This window comes from Lissotriton vulgaris, chromosome 7, assembly GCF_964263255.1.
Source record: "Lissotriton vulgaris chromosome 7, aLisVul1.2, whole genome shotgun sequence".
In the NCBI taxonomy this organism is placed as follows: Eukaryota; Metazoa; Chordata; class Amphibia; order Caudata; family Salamandridae; genus Lissotriton; species Lissotriton vulgaris.
This window is the reverse complement of record NC_141695.1, coordinates 1,311,910,276-1,311,924,261: the sequence shown is the minus strand read 5'-3', so window position 1 is coordinate 1,311,924,261 and position 13,986 is coordinate 1,311,910,276. Positions and strand designations below refer to the sequence as shown.

Genomic DNA, 13,986 nt, shown 5'->3' with positions numbered 1-13,986 from the left:
GGTCTCAATATATATATATTTAAGTGGAAAGGAATCTGCACCCAGGTGAATCAGTGTGACCCTTGCATCACATGGATAAATTAGTAGGATCCTCACCCACTAGTACCACCAGTGACATGCTTCATCATTACATCCTCACCCACTGCACCTAGTGTGAGTGGGTGGGCTCAACGCAGTTTGTAAGCGGAGCACTTACTAAAACCTACGGGTGAGTTAAAAAAGGCTTCAGGATCCTAATTCTTGTTTATCAATAAGGTCCTTTAGCTGAGATAAAAAACAGTGTGATGTTCTATGAGTGCAATGACCTCTAACATATAAAACTCAGTAAGGTTGACATGTTTCAGCCTGTAACTAGTGCCACTCGGAGCCAGCAGGCTTTCTTCAGGACCAACTCCATCCGTAGATTTTCCACAGATTGTGTTAAATATTAACTCCTAATTTTGGTTTACACCGCATGCTAAATATGAAGCATGCAGTCATACAGACCATAGATGACATTTTCCCTCTAGTGGTCTCCGAAAGAGAAAACACAAAAGTATTTTTGTTAAGGGGTGAATCACATCCCTGATCACGTATATATATATATATATATATATATATATATATATATATATATATATATATATATATATATATATATATATATATATATATATATATATATATATATATATATATATATATATATATATATATATATATATATATATATATATATATATATATATATATGTATATATATATATATATATGTATATATATATATGTATGTATGTATGTATGTATGTATGTATGTATATATATATATATATATATATATATATATATATATATATATATATATATATATATATATTCACTGAAAAAAACATAGGTTTCACACCAGTTATAGTTAGGAATTAGCATTTAAAACACCTATTAAATAGTTAGCTGGACATTTTACTGACATAAAACCATTGAAATTCCCACGTTATAGTTAGTTGGACTCACTATAACTTGCGCGCCTGCAATGCACTGCTGATGACGTCACATATTACATCACTCATGACATGGTCAGTGACATCACTCATGACATCACTGATGACACCATCCTTGTGACAGAGTGACAGACCTAATTTCAGTGTAATGTAACGCTTGAAACACATATTCAAAAATAGAAACAAACATTTTCAAAAAAATGGAGATACCCAAACCAGTAACAACAACAAATTCAGTAATTCCACCATCTATATACACATCCACTCATTCACCAACAGTTCTATATAGTCACTCATATATATACTCACTCATCATATGTAGTGATACACCTATACATCCTGTTACACATCAGCAGTCATCCAAAAGTTACTCACACACATACTCACACATGCAAATAAACTATTGAACATCCATTTATTTGCATATACATTTATATACACACTACCACCTTACTTCTATGGAAACTTACACATACTTACTCTCTTAAACAATCACTTATAGAAACACATACTTATTTAAACAGGAACTCCTACAATCTCTCACTATATATACTATACTCACTTATATACATCAATACTCACATATACTAGATTAAAACATATGTCGTTATTAATGAAGACACTAGTGAGACAGTCATTCACTCACTAACACACACATATACACACTCATCCACCCATACAGTCCTGCACATATGCTGTCTTCAAAACACATACAAACAGTGAGTCAGTCACCAACCCCTGCAGCCACTTATACACAAAGAGAAACACTGATACAAACATTTAAATATTTAAACAATACTCGCTAATATATGTATTCACTAAGATACACTTAATAAGCCAGTTAACCAACCAATTTTTTTTTTAAAAAACATCCATTTACACACTTATTTAAACATTTATTCTTCCATAGACCTTTACAAATACATATATAAAACAAATTTATTTTTCAGAAAGACACACATTCACTGGACGGTGTCATCAGTGATGTCATGAGTGATGTCACTGACCATGTCATGAGTGATGTAATATGTGACGTCATCAGCAGTGCATTGCAGGCGCGCAAGTTATAGTGAGTCCGACTAACTATAACGTTGGAATTTCAATGGTTTTATGTCAGAAAAATTTCCAGCTAACTATAACTGCTGTGAAACCTATGTTTTTTTCAGTGAATTTAATAGGTTTTTTAAATGCTAATTCCTAACTATAACTGGTGTGAAACCTATGGTTTTTTCAGTGAATTTCAAAGGTTTTTTAAATGCTAATTCCTAACTATAACTGGTGTGAAACCTATGTTTTTTTCAGTGAATTTCAAAGTTTTTTTAATGCTAATTGCTAACTATAAATCTCAGTTTATAAGTAAGACTGTTAGCGCACTAGTTGTTCTTTAGAACGCTCTTGGACATTCTGTCATTGGTCTATATTTGGGCAACATCTGGCTAATATTTTGGCAACATTTGTTTTTTTTGTCTCTGGTGGCCATCCTTGGGCTATATTGGGCTACATTGGACTACATTTGGGCTACATTTGGGCTATAACATATATATATAGCCCAATGTAGCCCAATATATATTTTTTCAAAGTTAATTTTCTTCAAAACCACTGGAGCATATATCTTGAAACATAGCAAAGGCACATCGGGCTACCAGTCCCTACAATTTTGCCAATTTTTTTTTTAATATATATATATTTTTTTATTTTTTTGCCTTGGTGTGCTCTCGGTGCGCGCCCCGGGTAGCGCACCGGAAAGCGTAATTAAATGAAGCGCCCCGGGGCGCGCACCGTTTAGCGTCCCGTAAGAGTCATTATCGCGAACGAAAACATGATTGTGACGTATCGCGTAGCCGCGTCTGCGTGAAACGCATGGCGTAAGCGCACCCGGAAGTACTCGTAAATTTCCGACGCGACCCGGAGCGCGCCCCCGGGTGCGCCCCGGGGCGCGTAGCGTAAGCGCGTCGGGTCATGTGACCTGAAAATAACACTTTTCATTGGTTCATAACAGTTTTGGTTTCATAATGATGAAGCCCCTTGTCTTGTGACCTGAAAATAACACTTTTCATTGGTTCAGGACAGTTTTTTATTTCCAAATGATGAAAGACCCCACCTTTTTTCCTTATTCTGACTTTGTCCTTTGACTTAGGCTAGCGTCCCGTAAGCGTCATTATCGCGAACGAAAACATGATTGTGACGTATCGCGTAGCCGCGTCTGCGTGAAACGCACGGCGTAAGCGCACCCGGAAGTACTCGTAAATTTCCGACGCGCTTACGCTACGCGACCCGGAGCGCGCCCCCGGGCGCGCCCCGGGCGCGTAGCGTAAGCGCGTCGGGTCATGTGACCTGAAAATACCACTTTTCATTGGTTCATAACAGTTTTGGTTTCATAATGATGAAGCCCCTGGTCTTGTGACCCTAAAAATAACACTTTTCATTGGTTCAGGACAGTTTTTTTTTCCAAATGATGAAAGACCCCACCTTTTTTCCTTATTCTGACTTTGTCCTTGGACTTAGGAAGACCTGCTTGTACCTCTCTGTACCAATTTAATCATTATAATGGCTTCAGTAGTAGCAGCAGCTGGTGCATCTCCACCACCACCACCACCACAACAACCAAGAGGACCACCACAAGATTTCATTGGTGGTCAACAAGAGGAGGAAGAGGAGGAGGAAGAAGTGAGGAGACCATTTCTCCAAGAACATAATACCCCATACCAGCCCAGACCACATATTATTTGGGAGTTTTTTTCGGTTCCACAGGGGAAGAAAAAGGAAAAAGCAGCCAAGGTGACTTGCCTGATCTGTGAAATGGAACTTTCTAGGGGGAACCCTAATAAAAAATATTCCTTTGGAAATCACACAATGATCCGTCACATGCAGCGCAAGCATCCTATAAACTATTCTGCTGCAGAGATGAGGGAACTGGCCAGTATCCCTCCCCAATCAATACAAACCAGCTCAAAAAGGAAGCAACCCACTGCGTCTGCACCAGAAGAAAGTGAGACGATGCCGTGCATTCAGCCACGATTTGCTGACTTCAGAATCACATGCAAATATTGTGGGAAGACCATCTCCTACGGAGAACAGAGCGTGAAGCTCATCGTCCTTGCTGGGGACAACCATAAATGCCCCAATCAACATTAATTATTTCTTTTCTTTTTTTTGTTGCTCCAGTTGAGCCATTTTCAATTCCCTGTTTTTTCGTTTCTCCCCATGAAAAATACAAAAAAATATAAAACTGTTCACAACAAAAAGAAGAAAAAAACAGTTCTTTTTAGAACTACCTCCAATTTCTAAAAAAGGCTACATTTTTTGAAAACTCTATCATTCATTTTTCCCCATGGGACGCTCCCCGGTCCGCTCCCCGGTGCGCGTACCGGGCGCTCCCCCGGCGCAAAGCAAAAAAAAAATGTTTTTTTTTGCCCCGCGGGGCCCTTTTATAGCCCCCACATCAAACCTAGGGGGTCAGGGGGGTCTATCCCTGCCCCCTTATGGTCATTTGCCCCTTTGTTTTTACCACCTCTTGTGTCTCAATTTTACCGAGACACAAGATGGCGGCCGCTCCGGACTGTTTCGAATATTTACAGACACCCGATCCCGAAATCCTAACTATAACTACCTACTGGCGACCGCCAGTAGGTTATATATATATATATATATATATATATATATATATATATATATATATATATATATATATATATATATATCCAAACTACTTCTGTCTCTCCAATGCGGCACCACAGAATCACGGACCACCAAGCAGCATAGAGTATTTAGGGTAGGTTTATTATCCCTTCTTTATTCACTCTCGGCATGACGCGTTTCGGGTAATGAATACCCTTGCTCACATAGCGAACATGCAGTACAAAGTAACATTTATATACTCATTTTTTTCTTTCAATTTTTGAAACACCACGTGAACATAGAAAGTGAAGATATACTTATGTGCATAGAAAAACGGCAATACAATGGAAATTCTGTCTTATATTACAGTTTATACCACAATGCATCATTGTTAATTTCATTTTTTCCTTTTTACGTCGGAATATAGCAGCTTAAATACATATAATGTATGTTCAAAAAAATGCTATAAATATTCATACATAAAATTGTAAAAATAAATTAATCTATAATTACAAGAGTATTTACACATATTATAAATAGAGATACCTTTTTAAAATATCGCATAAAAAAATCTCTCATTATAATTGTAAAAGAGTTAATGGAACCATCTGATATTTCTTTTGGTTCACAAGTGCAAAAATTACAGCTTAAATGCTGCAATGCATATGCAAATTACGCCATTTCTTGTGCAAAATTACTACCTAAATGCAGTTGCATATATGTAAACTTGATGGCTATATGCTGCTAAAAATATTATCCGACTTATTCCATTTCTCTTATGAATTCATGATGCAAAAACATGATAATTAACAACTGTTGAATTGAATTGACACCAGGTCCCAGGTATCAAAAAAGAATTATACTCATGAGACTGCTTCATTGAAACTTGCCAAAGTGCTAGGTGCTATAAAAAATGAAAAACATTCTAAAAACAGTGACTGTGAAGTCCAATGCTTTAGAACCACTGCATTCTGTTTGGGAAGAGTTGTTACTCAGTTTTTTGTCTCCCTTCTATCGTCCATCTAATTATTGACTCAAATTCAATAGATATCCCCTCTCTGCAAGCCTGCAGGATAAAATTAGTATAAAGAATAGAAAGAGATATCTCAAAGGAACGTATGTAAGTCTTCAGTATTGTTGAGACCGTTGGGAAATTTGCTGTTTAAATTAAAAATATATTTAGTTTCCAGTTGTCTCAACATTTTTTCCCTATTTCCACCTCTCCTAGGTAGAGGGACCGTGTCAATGACAAAGAAGGAGAGACAATTAATGTCTTTGTCGTGAACAGCTTTAAAATGTCGCGCCACAGGATAAGCTGGGTCACAGTTTATGATGGCTCTGATGTGCTGCAAAATTCTCACGTGAACCTGGAGCTTTGTGCTTCCCACATATCTTAGCCAACAGGTGCACGTGAGAACATAAACTGCAAATTCTGTGCGACAATTGTAACTGCCCCTAATGTCAAGTTAATTTTTTTTAAAGGGTGTGCTGTATTTCGTGGTGTTCACACCAAATTTACAAGCACGGCAGGTTGCACACTTAAAAAAAACCTTTTCTAGTGGGTAGCCATAAAGTTACAGGGGCTCGCACCACTTTGGGTTCAGAAAGATATGCAGCCATAGTTTTACATTTCCTAAAGGTCACAGTTGGTTTATCAGGTAACCTTTCCTTTAAAATGTTGTCAGTTAAAATTATGGGCCAATTTTTATTCAGAATAGCTCTGCTTTTAAGTTCCTGCATGCTGTAGGTCGTGATTAGTCTGGGTGCTTCTTCACCCTTGCTAGTCTCTTCCTCTATTTCACTGGTCATATGCAATAATGCACTTCTAGGTTTCTCACTGGCTTTTAAAACGGCATTAGTCAGGATGGTTTCAGTGTAGCCTCTTCTTCTCATTTTTTCTAGAGTCTCATCCTGGCATCTCTCAAAATCTTCAGGTGTACTACAGATTCGCTTTAATCGCAAGATTTCTCCGTAGGGGATACTTGCGATCAGAAGTTTTGGATGGGCGCTGGATGCATGCAATATCGCATTTCCAGCCGTTGGTTTTCTATATGCACTGGTAGTTAATCTGTTATTGACTGCATGTATCCGCACATCCAAGAATTTGATAGTACTTGGACTACTGTGTAATGTGAAATGCAGGTTAAAATCATTTACATTTACCTTGTCTATGAAGTCCTTGGCACTATCACTCTCCCCTTTCCAGATTATGAAAACATCGTCTATAAAACGAAGCCAGTGACTGATCCTTTGCTCAAATATGTCCTTATATTGACCCATAAGGACCTGCCTCTGCCAGAACCCTACGTGCAAACACGCGTAGCTCGGGGAGAAGCAGGCCCCCATGGTGACACCCTGTTTCTGTTTAAACTTTTCCTTGCCAAATGAGAAGAAGTTGTTATTCAAACACCATGTGATCAGAGACAATAGCATCTTATTGTGCAATACATACTCTGCTGGTCTAGCATTTAAAAAATGTTCAACACCCCTTAAGCCACATTAATGTTGATTACTAGTATATAATGACTTGATATCAAGAGTCATTAACATTGAGTCATTAGTCCAGGTGATATCATCTATTTTGCTCAAAAAGTCTCCTGTGTCTTTAATATATGACGGCATTTTCTTAACCAGATCTTGTAGATAAAAATCAATATATTGGCCCACTTGCTCTGTCATACTGTTTATGGCTGATATTATTGGATGCCCTGGAATTGGAACTTTTCCTTTATGAATTTTAGGTAACAGGTACAGGAAGGGCATATATATGTTTGACGGTCATCTGGGAGCAAACTCACATGACTGCATGCCCCGACAATTACATGATCAGGAGAGTGATTCACCCCTTAACAAAAAATACTTTTATGTTTTCTACTTCAGGGACCACTAGAGGGAAAATGTCCTATATGGTCTGTATGACTGCATGCTTCATATTTAGCGTACTTTGTAAACCAGCATTAGGAGTTGGTATTTAACACAGTCTGTAGAAAATCTAGGGATTGAGTTAGTGGTGAGGCTTTCCCTCTGTTGTGAACTTATTAAGTTTAAGGGAGGCTGAGGGTTGGCCCAATTTAGCTTCTCGCTCCTCCTTGTTTATCTAGAGAAACATATCCAACCATGTGTCACGATATCTTGGGTAAATTTGCCAGAGCAATTCTTGGCAGCTGAGTTTTATAGTAGCCTTTCCAGTAAGTGTTTTCTGGATGCAGGTGAGGCAATGCAGTTTTCCTAAAGGTAAAACCAGGCACAGTTTTCTTTCTATTATATAGATGGCCTAATTATTGGATAGAAGGATACCATGAAAGAAGGGTTGATCAGTGCAGTGCCTGAATGCAAGAGGAAATTAGGGAGACCTTGCGTCTTTTATGTTTAGATTGTAAGTTACCTGTTTTTTGGTATAGTACGTATGAGCATGTAATTGGCCCATTTAATTGGCCTTTCCTCTGGTATCATAAATTCCACTGTTGACTTCAGGTACATTTTGTTCACTTCTGAGACGGTTGTGTGAGAAAAATAAATATTACAAATGTTATTGTCATTCATGAGATTGTCAAACAATGATTTGATATGGCTGGTTGAATTTCCTTCAATTACCTTATCTAATGTAATTAATTACTTTCTCATAGACAGGAAGAAGGCTTGTGAAGATATTCTCTTGCTGTTGAAAATGGACACCTACAAAGCAGCAAGCCTTTCTCTGAGAGATGTTCTTGAAATTGGGCAGGAAAGTTTAAATGGCACTGTTTTGGAATCTTTTGAAGATGTTCCCTGGCGTGTTCTGAGGAGAATCATGGCTTTAAACATGTCAGCAAGAAACACAAGCTTCGAAAAACATATGTTTAATGATGAACCAGTCCATGTGCAGAATGAAGGGCAAAGTGAATGTAATGAAATGTTTTGCCTGGATACCTGTAATTCTCGACAATCCATCAACCCCCTGGATGTTCTCTGTGTGCTCTTAAATTGCTCAGACAGCTTTTTGCAGCAGGAGCTTATGCAAAAAATGTCTATGTGCCTGTTTGCTCTTCCGATATTGCTGCCTCCATTTGAGGACTCAAAGTGCACATTCATGCTGTGGGCCATGAGAGACATTGTTAGAAAATGGAGGCCCCACTCACTAAGAGAGAGCAAAGGCTTCATAGAAGAGAGACTGGTGAGTGCCTCAATGCCAACCATTTCCTTTGTGCGACTAAAGAACTGCAGTCTATCAAAATCAAAAATTCTGAATGAAGTTCTCAGCCCACCTCAGCAGCACCATGACTTTTTCATCCACCGCAACATGGAATCTGGCAATGTTCCCAGGAGAATATCCAATGGTTTAGTTGAGATTTCCTGGTATTTTCCTGGTGGAAGGGAGAGCTCTGACCTTTTCCCAGAACCTGTTGCATTTACAAATCTACGTGGTGACATTGAGTCTAGTTGGCTGCAGTTCAGCTTTTTGTCAGAGATTTCGTCTGCGGTGTTTATATTTGTTGAACAAATTAGCGAGAAAGAATATGCATTGTTGTTATCGCTCAAAAGTGCAAACACAAAATATCACTTCATCTTAAATTCCCAGACTGATCAATCCAATACCTTACAATTCCTGAATAAACTAGCACCAGAAATGAAGCTTAGCAAGTCCCGCCTACTGGTTAAAGACAAAACAATGAATGATGCCGCATTTGTTAAGAAACTGCAGTCAATATTATTGGGAACTGTTACAGATCTTCCCTGTACAGTAAGTATTGAAGATATGGCTGTCACTGCTCGAGAACTGGGAATCCACGTAGACGAAGACTGTGAAGAATGTCAAAGTGCGTATAAATGTGCCACTGAAGTAACAATGGAGATAAATGATGTGGTTGAGTACAAGAAGGAAATAATGCAACTACAGGGCGATCTATGGAGGAGATTAGCAAAGGTAGAGAAGGAGTACTGCAGAATGAGGCGGCAAGGGGAGACTCCTGCAGAAGTCTACAAATCTCAGCTAACAACAGAACTCTCAGGGCTGCGCAGACAGCAGAATGAGTGTGACCTCACAGATGGAATGATTAAATTTATCAGTGGAGTTGGCCAACTTTCCAAAATTGAAAAACACTTTTTCTTGAAGTGGATGAAATTAATTCTGGACGACATTGCTAGACAAAATCTTTGTAGACTGAGAACAGAGTATAAGGAGTTGTTCAGTACTCTATGGGATGACCCTTCCCAATTAGCAGAACTAGATAGAAAAATATCTGATAGCTCATTGGGGCTTGAACACTTTATGCGCGAGTTGGGACAGTTTTATGAGGCAGAATGGTCTATGATAAAAAGTGGCGAAATGAAAGAAGAAGACCGACAATTCATCCATCTTCCAAGTATCGCTGCTGATCTCCTATTGGAAGGGTTTCCCCTTGAGCTGATTGATGGAGATGCGTCAAACATTCCCATGCAGTGGATCACGGATGTTCTCACTGAGCTCAATATTAAATTGGAGGGAAGGAGCCGAATTGCAGTTATTACTGTGCTGGGTGTTCAGAGCACAGGCAAATCAACGCTTTTGAACACCATGTTTGGGCTTCAGTTCTCAGTCAGCAGTGGGAGATGCACACGGGGAGCTTTCATGCTGCTTATCAAAGTAAAAGACAATCTAAAGGAGGACCTTGGCTGTGATTTTATTGTGGTCATTGACACCGAAGGTTTAAAAGCTCCAGAGTTAGCTAAGCTAGAGGATAGCTATGAACATGACAATGAGCTAGCAACACTTGTAATTGGGCTAAGCGACATTACAATTGTTAATATAGCCATGGAGAATGCCACTGAAATGAAGGATATCTTACAAATAGTTGTCCATGCTTTTCTCAGGATGGAAACAATTGGGACGATCCCCAATTGTCAATTTGTGCATCAGAACGTCAGTGATGTGTCTGCTTATGAGAAGAATATGAGAGACAGAAAACATCTGTTAGAGCAGCTGAACGAAATGACTAAAGCAGCAGCAAAGATGGAGAAACAGAGCAAGGAGATAATATTCTCTGATATCATGGAGTATGATCCAGAGAAACACAATTGGTATGTCCCTGGTTTGTGGCATGGTGTTCCACCAATGTCCCCAGTGAACAGAGGGTACAGTGAAACTGTTCTTGAGCTAAAGCGGCACTTGTTTGATTTCATAAGAACTCGTTCTGTAAATAAAGGTCTAAAAGACATTGCCGAATTCATGGAATGGGTCAAAAGTTTGTGGAATGCTGTCAGACATGAAAACTTTATCTTCAGCTTCAGAAACAGCCTTGTGGCCGATGCTTATAACCAACTGTCTATGAAATTCAGTAAGTGGGAATGGGGGTTCCACAAAGAAACGCATCTATGGCTGTCCAAGGCAGAAGCAGTGGTTTACAATCATGCATCAAGTGAACTTGATAGTAGCATCAACAGCGAATTGAAACAAGAAGCCTTTCAGAAACTGCAGCAGGGCGAAGAGACACTTATAACGAATGTGCAGAAATACTTTGACAGTGGAGTACAAAATCTACACCTCATTGAAAAATATAGAGAAGATTTTATCATGAGTGCCAAATCCCTAAAAAACCAACTTGAAAGTTACCTGTTTTCAAAGATTGATGAGGCTATCCAAATTAAAAAAAGCAAGTACAGAATCGAACTCCTAATGGCAAAATATATCAAAGAGATAGAACTTAAAGTTGTCAGTCTTTTGGAAGACTGCCGAAAGCGAAATCGTAAATTAAATGAAAATGAATTAGAAAGAGAATTTGGAAAAATGTGGGAACAAACAATATCTGACCTACAACTCAATCCATTGAAGCGATGCCAAACTTCTCAGGAAATGTTTTGCCACCTGATGAAGGACCTGAGCAGGCTGGGCAGTCTTGCCAATCAGCTATTACAGAGTGCTCAAAGTTTGTGGAATGATGGAGAAAATAGTTTTAGTATAAAAAAGGAGTACTTTGATTTACCATTGTACCGTCTGAGAGGTTGGAAAGAAATGTTTACAAATGAGTGCTCACGTTCAGCCAATGACCTTGCAACAGATTTGATTAATAAGTGCCTCAGTTATGTTGATTGTAAAGCAAGTTCTAAAGTTGATTATGATGCAACCTATTGTAGAGAGCTGTTGCATATGATCAGTGACTCTCTGCAGAGTGAGGATTTCCGGAAGCTTCACACCACGATTCGCTTTGAAGTTGATTTGAAGCTTTACATTTTAGGGAGAGCCTCTCATGCCTTCCAGAAGATGCACGAAGAGTTCATCAAAGAAAATGACCCTCGATGTTGCCTGGAGAAATTCAAACCCCAGTATTTCTCTAAGTTCCAAGATCTGTACCTGAGGAAGGATGAATGTCAGAAGAGGGCGAAGGACTTTTGTGTGCAGTGCCTGAAGCCAGCTCTAGATGACTACATCGAGAAAAGACTCGGCCTGGAGGTCGTAGAAGACATTCTTCACCATGGAAAATCCATCAATTTCGGCAGTCGGACATTTTTCCAGTTTGCTCTGCTTGAAAAGCTTTTGGAAAAAAAATCATTTGAAGGCTACAAGGAATACATTGGGAATTATGAAGAGTTTGTGAAAGGATATATATTCAAACATGTCTTGGATCATTACAGAGAGACAGGAAGTTTGCAAACACTAGAAACAAATATCCTTTCCACAATAACAAAACGAGTAAAAAAAGTAATTCAGGCTGTACGAGGGAAACAGTGTAAAACTATCGCTCAGTTTTTAGATGTGTTTTGCAGAACATTGCAGAATGACTTAATCATCTCAAAGAATAGCTTGGGCGTGATTCTCTTTCAAAACAGTGCAAGCAGCGACCAGTTTTCAGATGACATTCAGTTCTTCCTCACTGAACTCGAACAACGGGTCCTGAAAGAACGAAACGAGTCAGATATTGAAGTAAAACTTTCACGCCTGCCCCTCAAGCCCCAGGATGAGCTGTTCAAGAAGGTGTTTGGATGTGGAAAGCAGTGCCCGTTTTGTAAAGCCCCCTGTGAAGCAGGGGGAAAGGAGCACAGGGAACACTTTGCCTCAGTGCACCGCCCTCAGGGACTAGGTGGGTACAGATGTCATTATACAGATAAACTTGTCTTTTCTCTTTGTTCCTCTGATGTCGTCTCTAATAGCTCTTTCATGAATGTAACCACAGTATTTCAGTGGCATCCTTACAAGGACTATCGTGCATATTTCCCAGACTGGTGCATTCAGCCAGACGCCAGCATCGAAGCTTCCGATTACTGGAAGTTTGTTTTTAAGCAATTTAATAAACAATTCGCTGAGATGTACTCTGCGGGGCCAGCTAATCTACCCAGTGACTGGGGGAGACTCACTGAAAAGCAAGCTAAGGAAAGCATCCAGGAAGCCTTCAATATGAAGGAGCAATAGGAAGAGAAAAGGAAAAGCACATGAATGTGAAAGTCATTTAGGAAGCCCTTTAGGTTGAATTGATTAACCTGCCTGCCACCTATCAGAAATCTGAAATTCATACAGGAAATAAAGCATGCCATGATAACGGAGCAGCCATGTCTTGTGGATGTCAGCGGGTGTATTAGGCGTTAAGGGATTAGATCAATATGGGCTAGGTTTTTTTCTCTGGAGAAGGGGGATGAGAGATTTAGTGTCATATGTTTTGTTCATTTCCTGCTTTCGAAAGCTTCATTGCATTCACTTATTTGTGTATTTGTCATCATTTATGCATATATTTTAAAGTGCCTGATTTTGTCTGTCTTTTAATTTACATGTATTCATCGCATAATGATGATAGGGTAGGTTGGTAGTGCATCACTAATTCTTATATATATATATATATATATATATATATATATATATATATATATATATATATATATATATATATATATATATATATATATATATATATATATATATATATATATATATATATATATATATACATATATATATATATATATATAAATATTCATAATTATTATATTAAGGAAGAAACAGAAGTTTTAGACAAATGTTTAAGAGACATCACATATTTGTTTTCACCACTTACATCACATTTTTATCCCATCATCTTATAGTATATAAGATCCATGCACAGGCATTTTAGCGAGAATGATGCTTGAGCACTCGTCCGCAAGAGGGCATTTAGAGCATATTTATCAAGGGCTTTGCAGCACCCTGGTGCCACGCAAGGGGGCGCAGGGGAAAGCAAAATGTATTCTGAGATTTACCATCCACGCAAGACAACCTTGCGTGGCCCTGCATGGCTTGGTAAATCTGGAGTAATGCAAGGCAGTGCAAGTCACCCCAGGGAGGCATTCCATGGATGAAGCACGGGTGTTCCCACACATCCACCCATGGATTCTGAACCATTCCCAGATATACCAATGCTGGTAAACCCACAAATGCATCAGAAGGCTCTCTTTATTTCTCCTCGTTTAC

At 38.8% G+C, this 13,986-nt stretch overlaps 1 protein-coding gene across 2 annotated transcripts in view; it reads left to right on the top strand.

Moving 5' to 3' along the window:
- The window catches only part of LOC147703576 (up-regulator of cell proliferation-like), a 186,390-nt gene extending 173,044 nt beyond the window's left edge, over positions 1–13,346 (top strand). For both annotated transcript variants that reach the window (XM_086931922.1, XM_086931921.1), the window contains one exon: positions 8,222–13,346. In XM_086931922.1, the coding sequence (XP_086788048.1) occupies positions 8,222–12,957 (4,736 nt within the window). In that variant the 3' untranslated portion in view covers positions 12,958–13,346. The remainder of the gene's footprint in view (positions 1–8,221) is intronic.
- Positions 13,347–13,986: the final 640 nt, after the last annotated feature.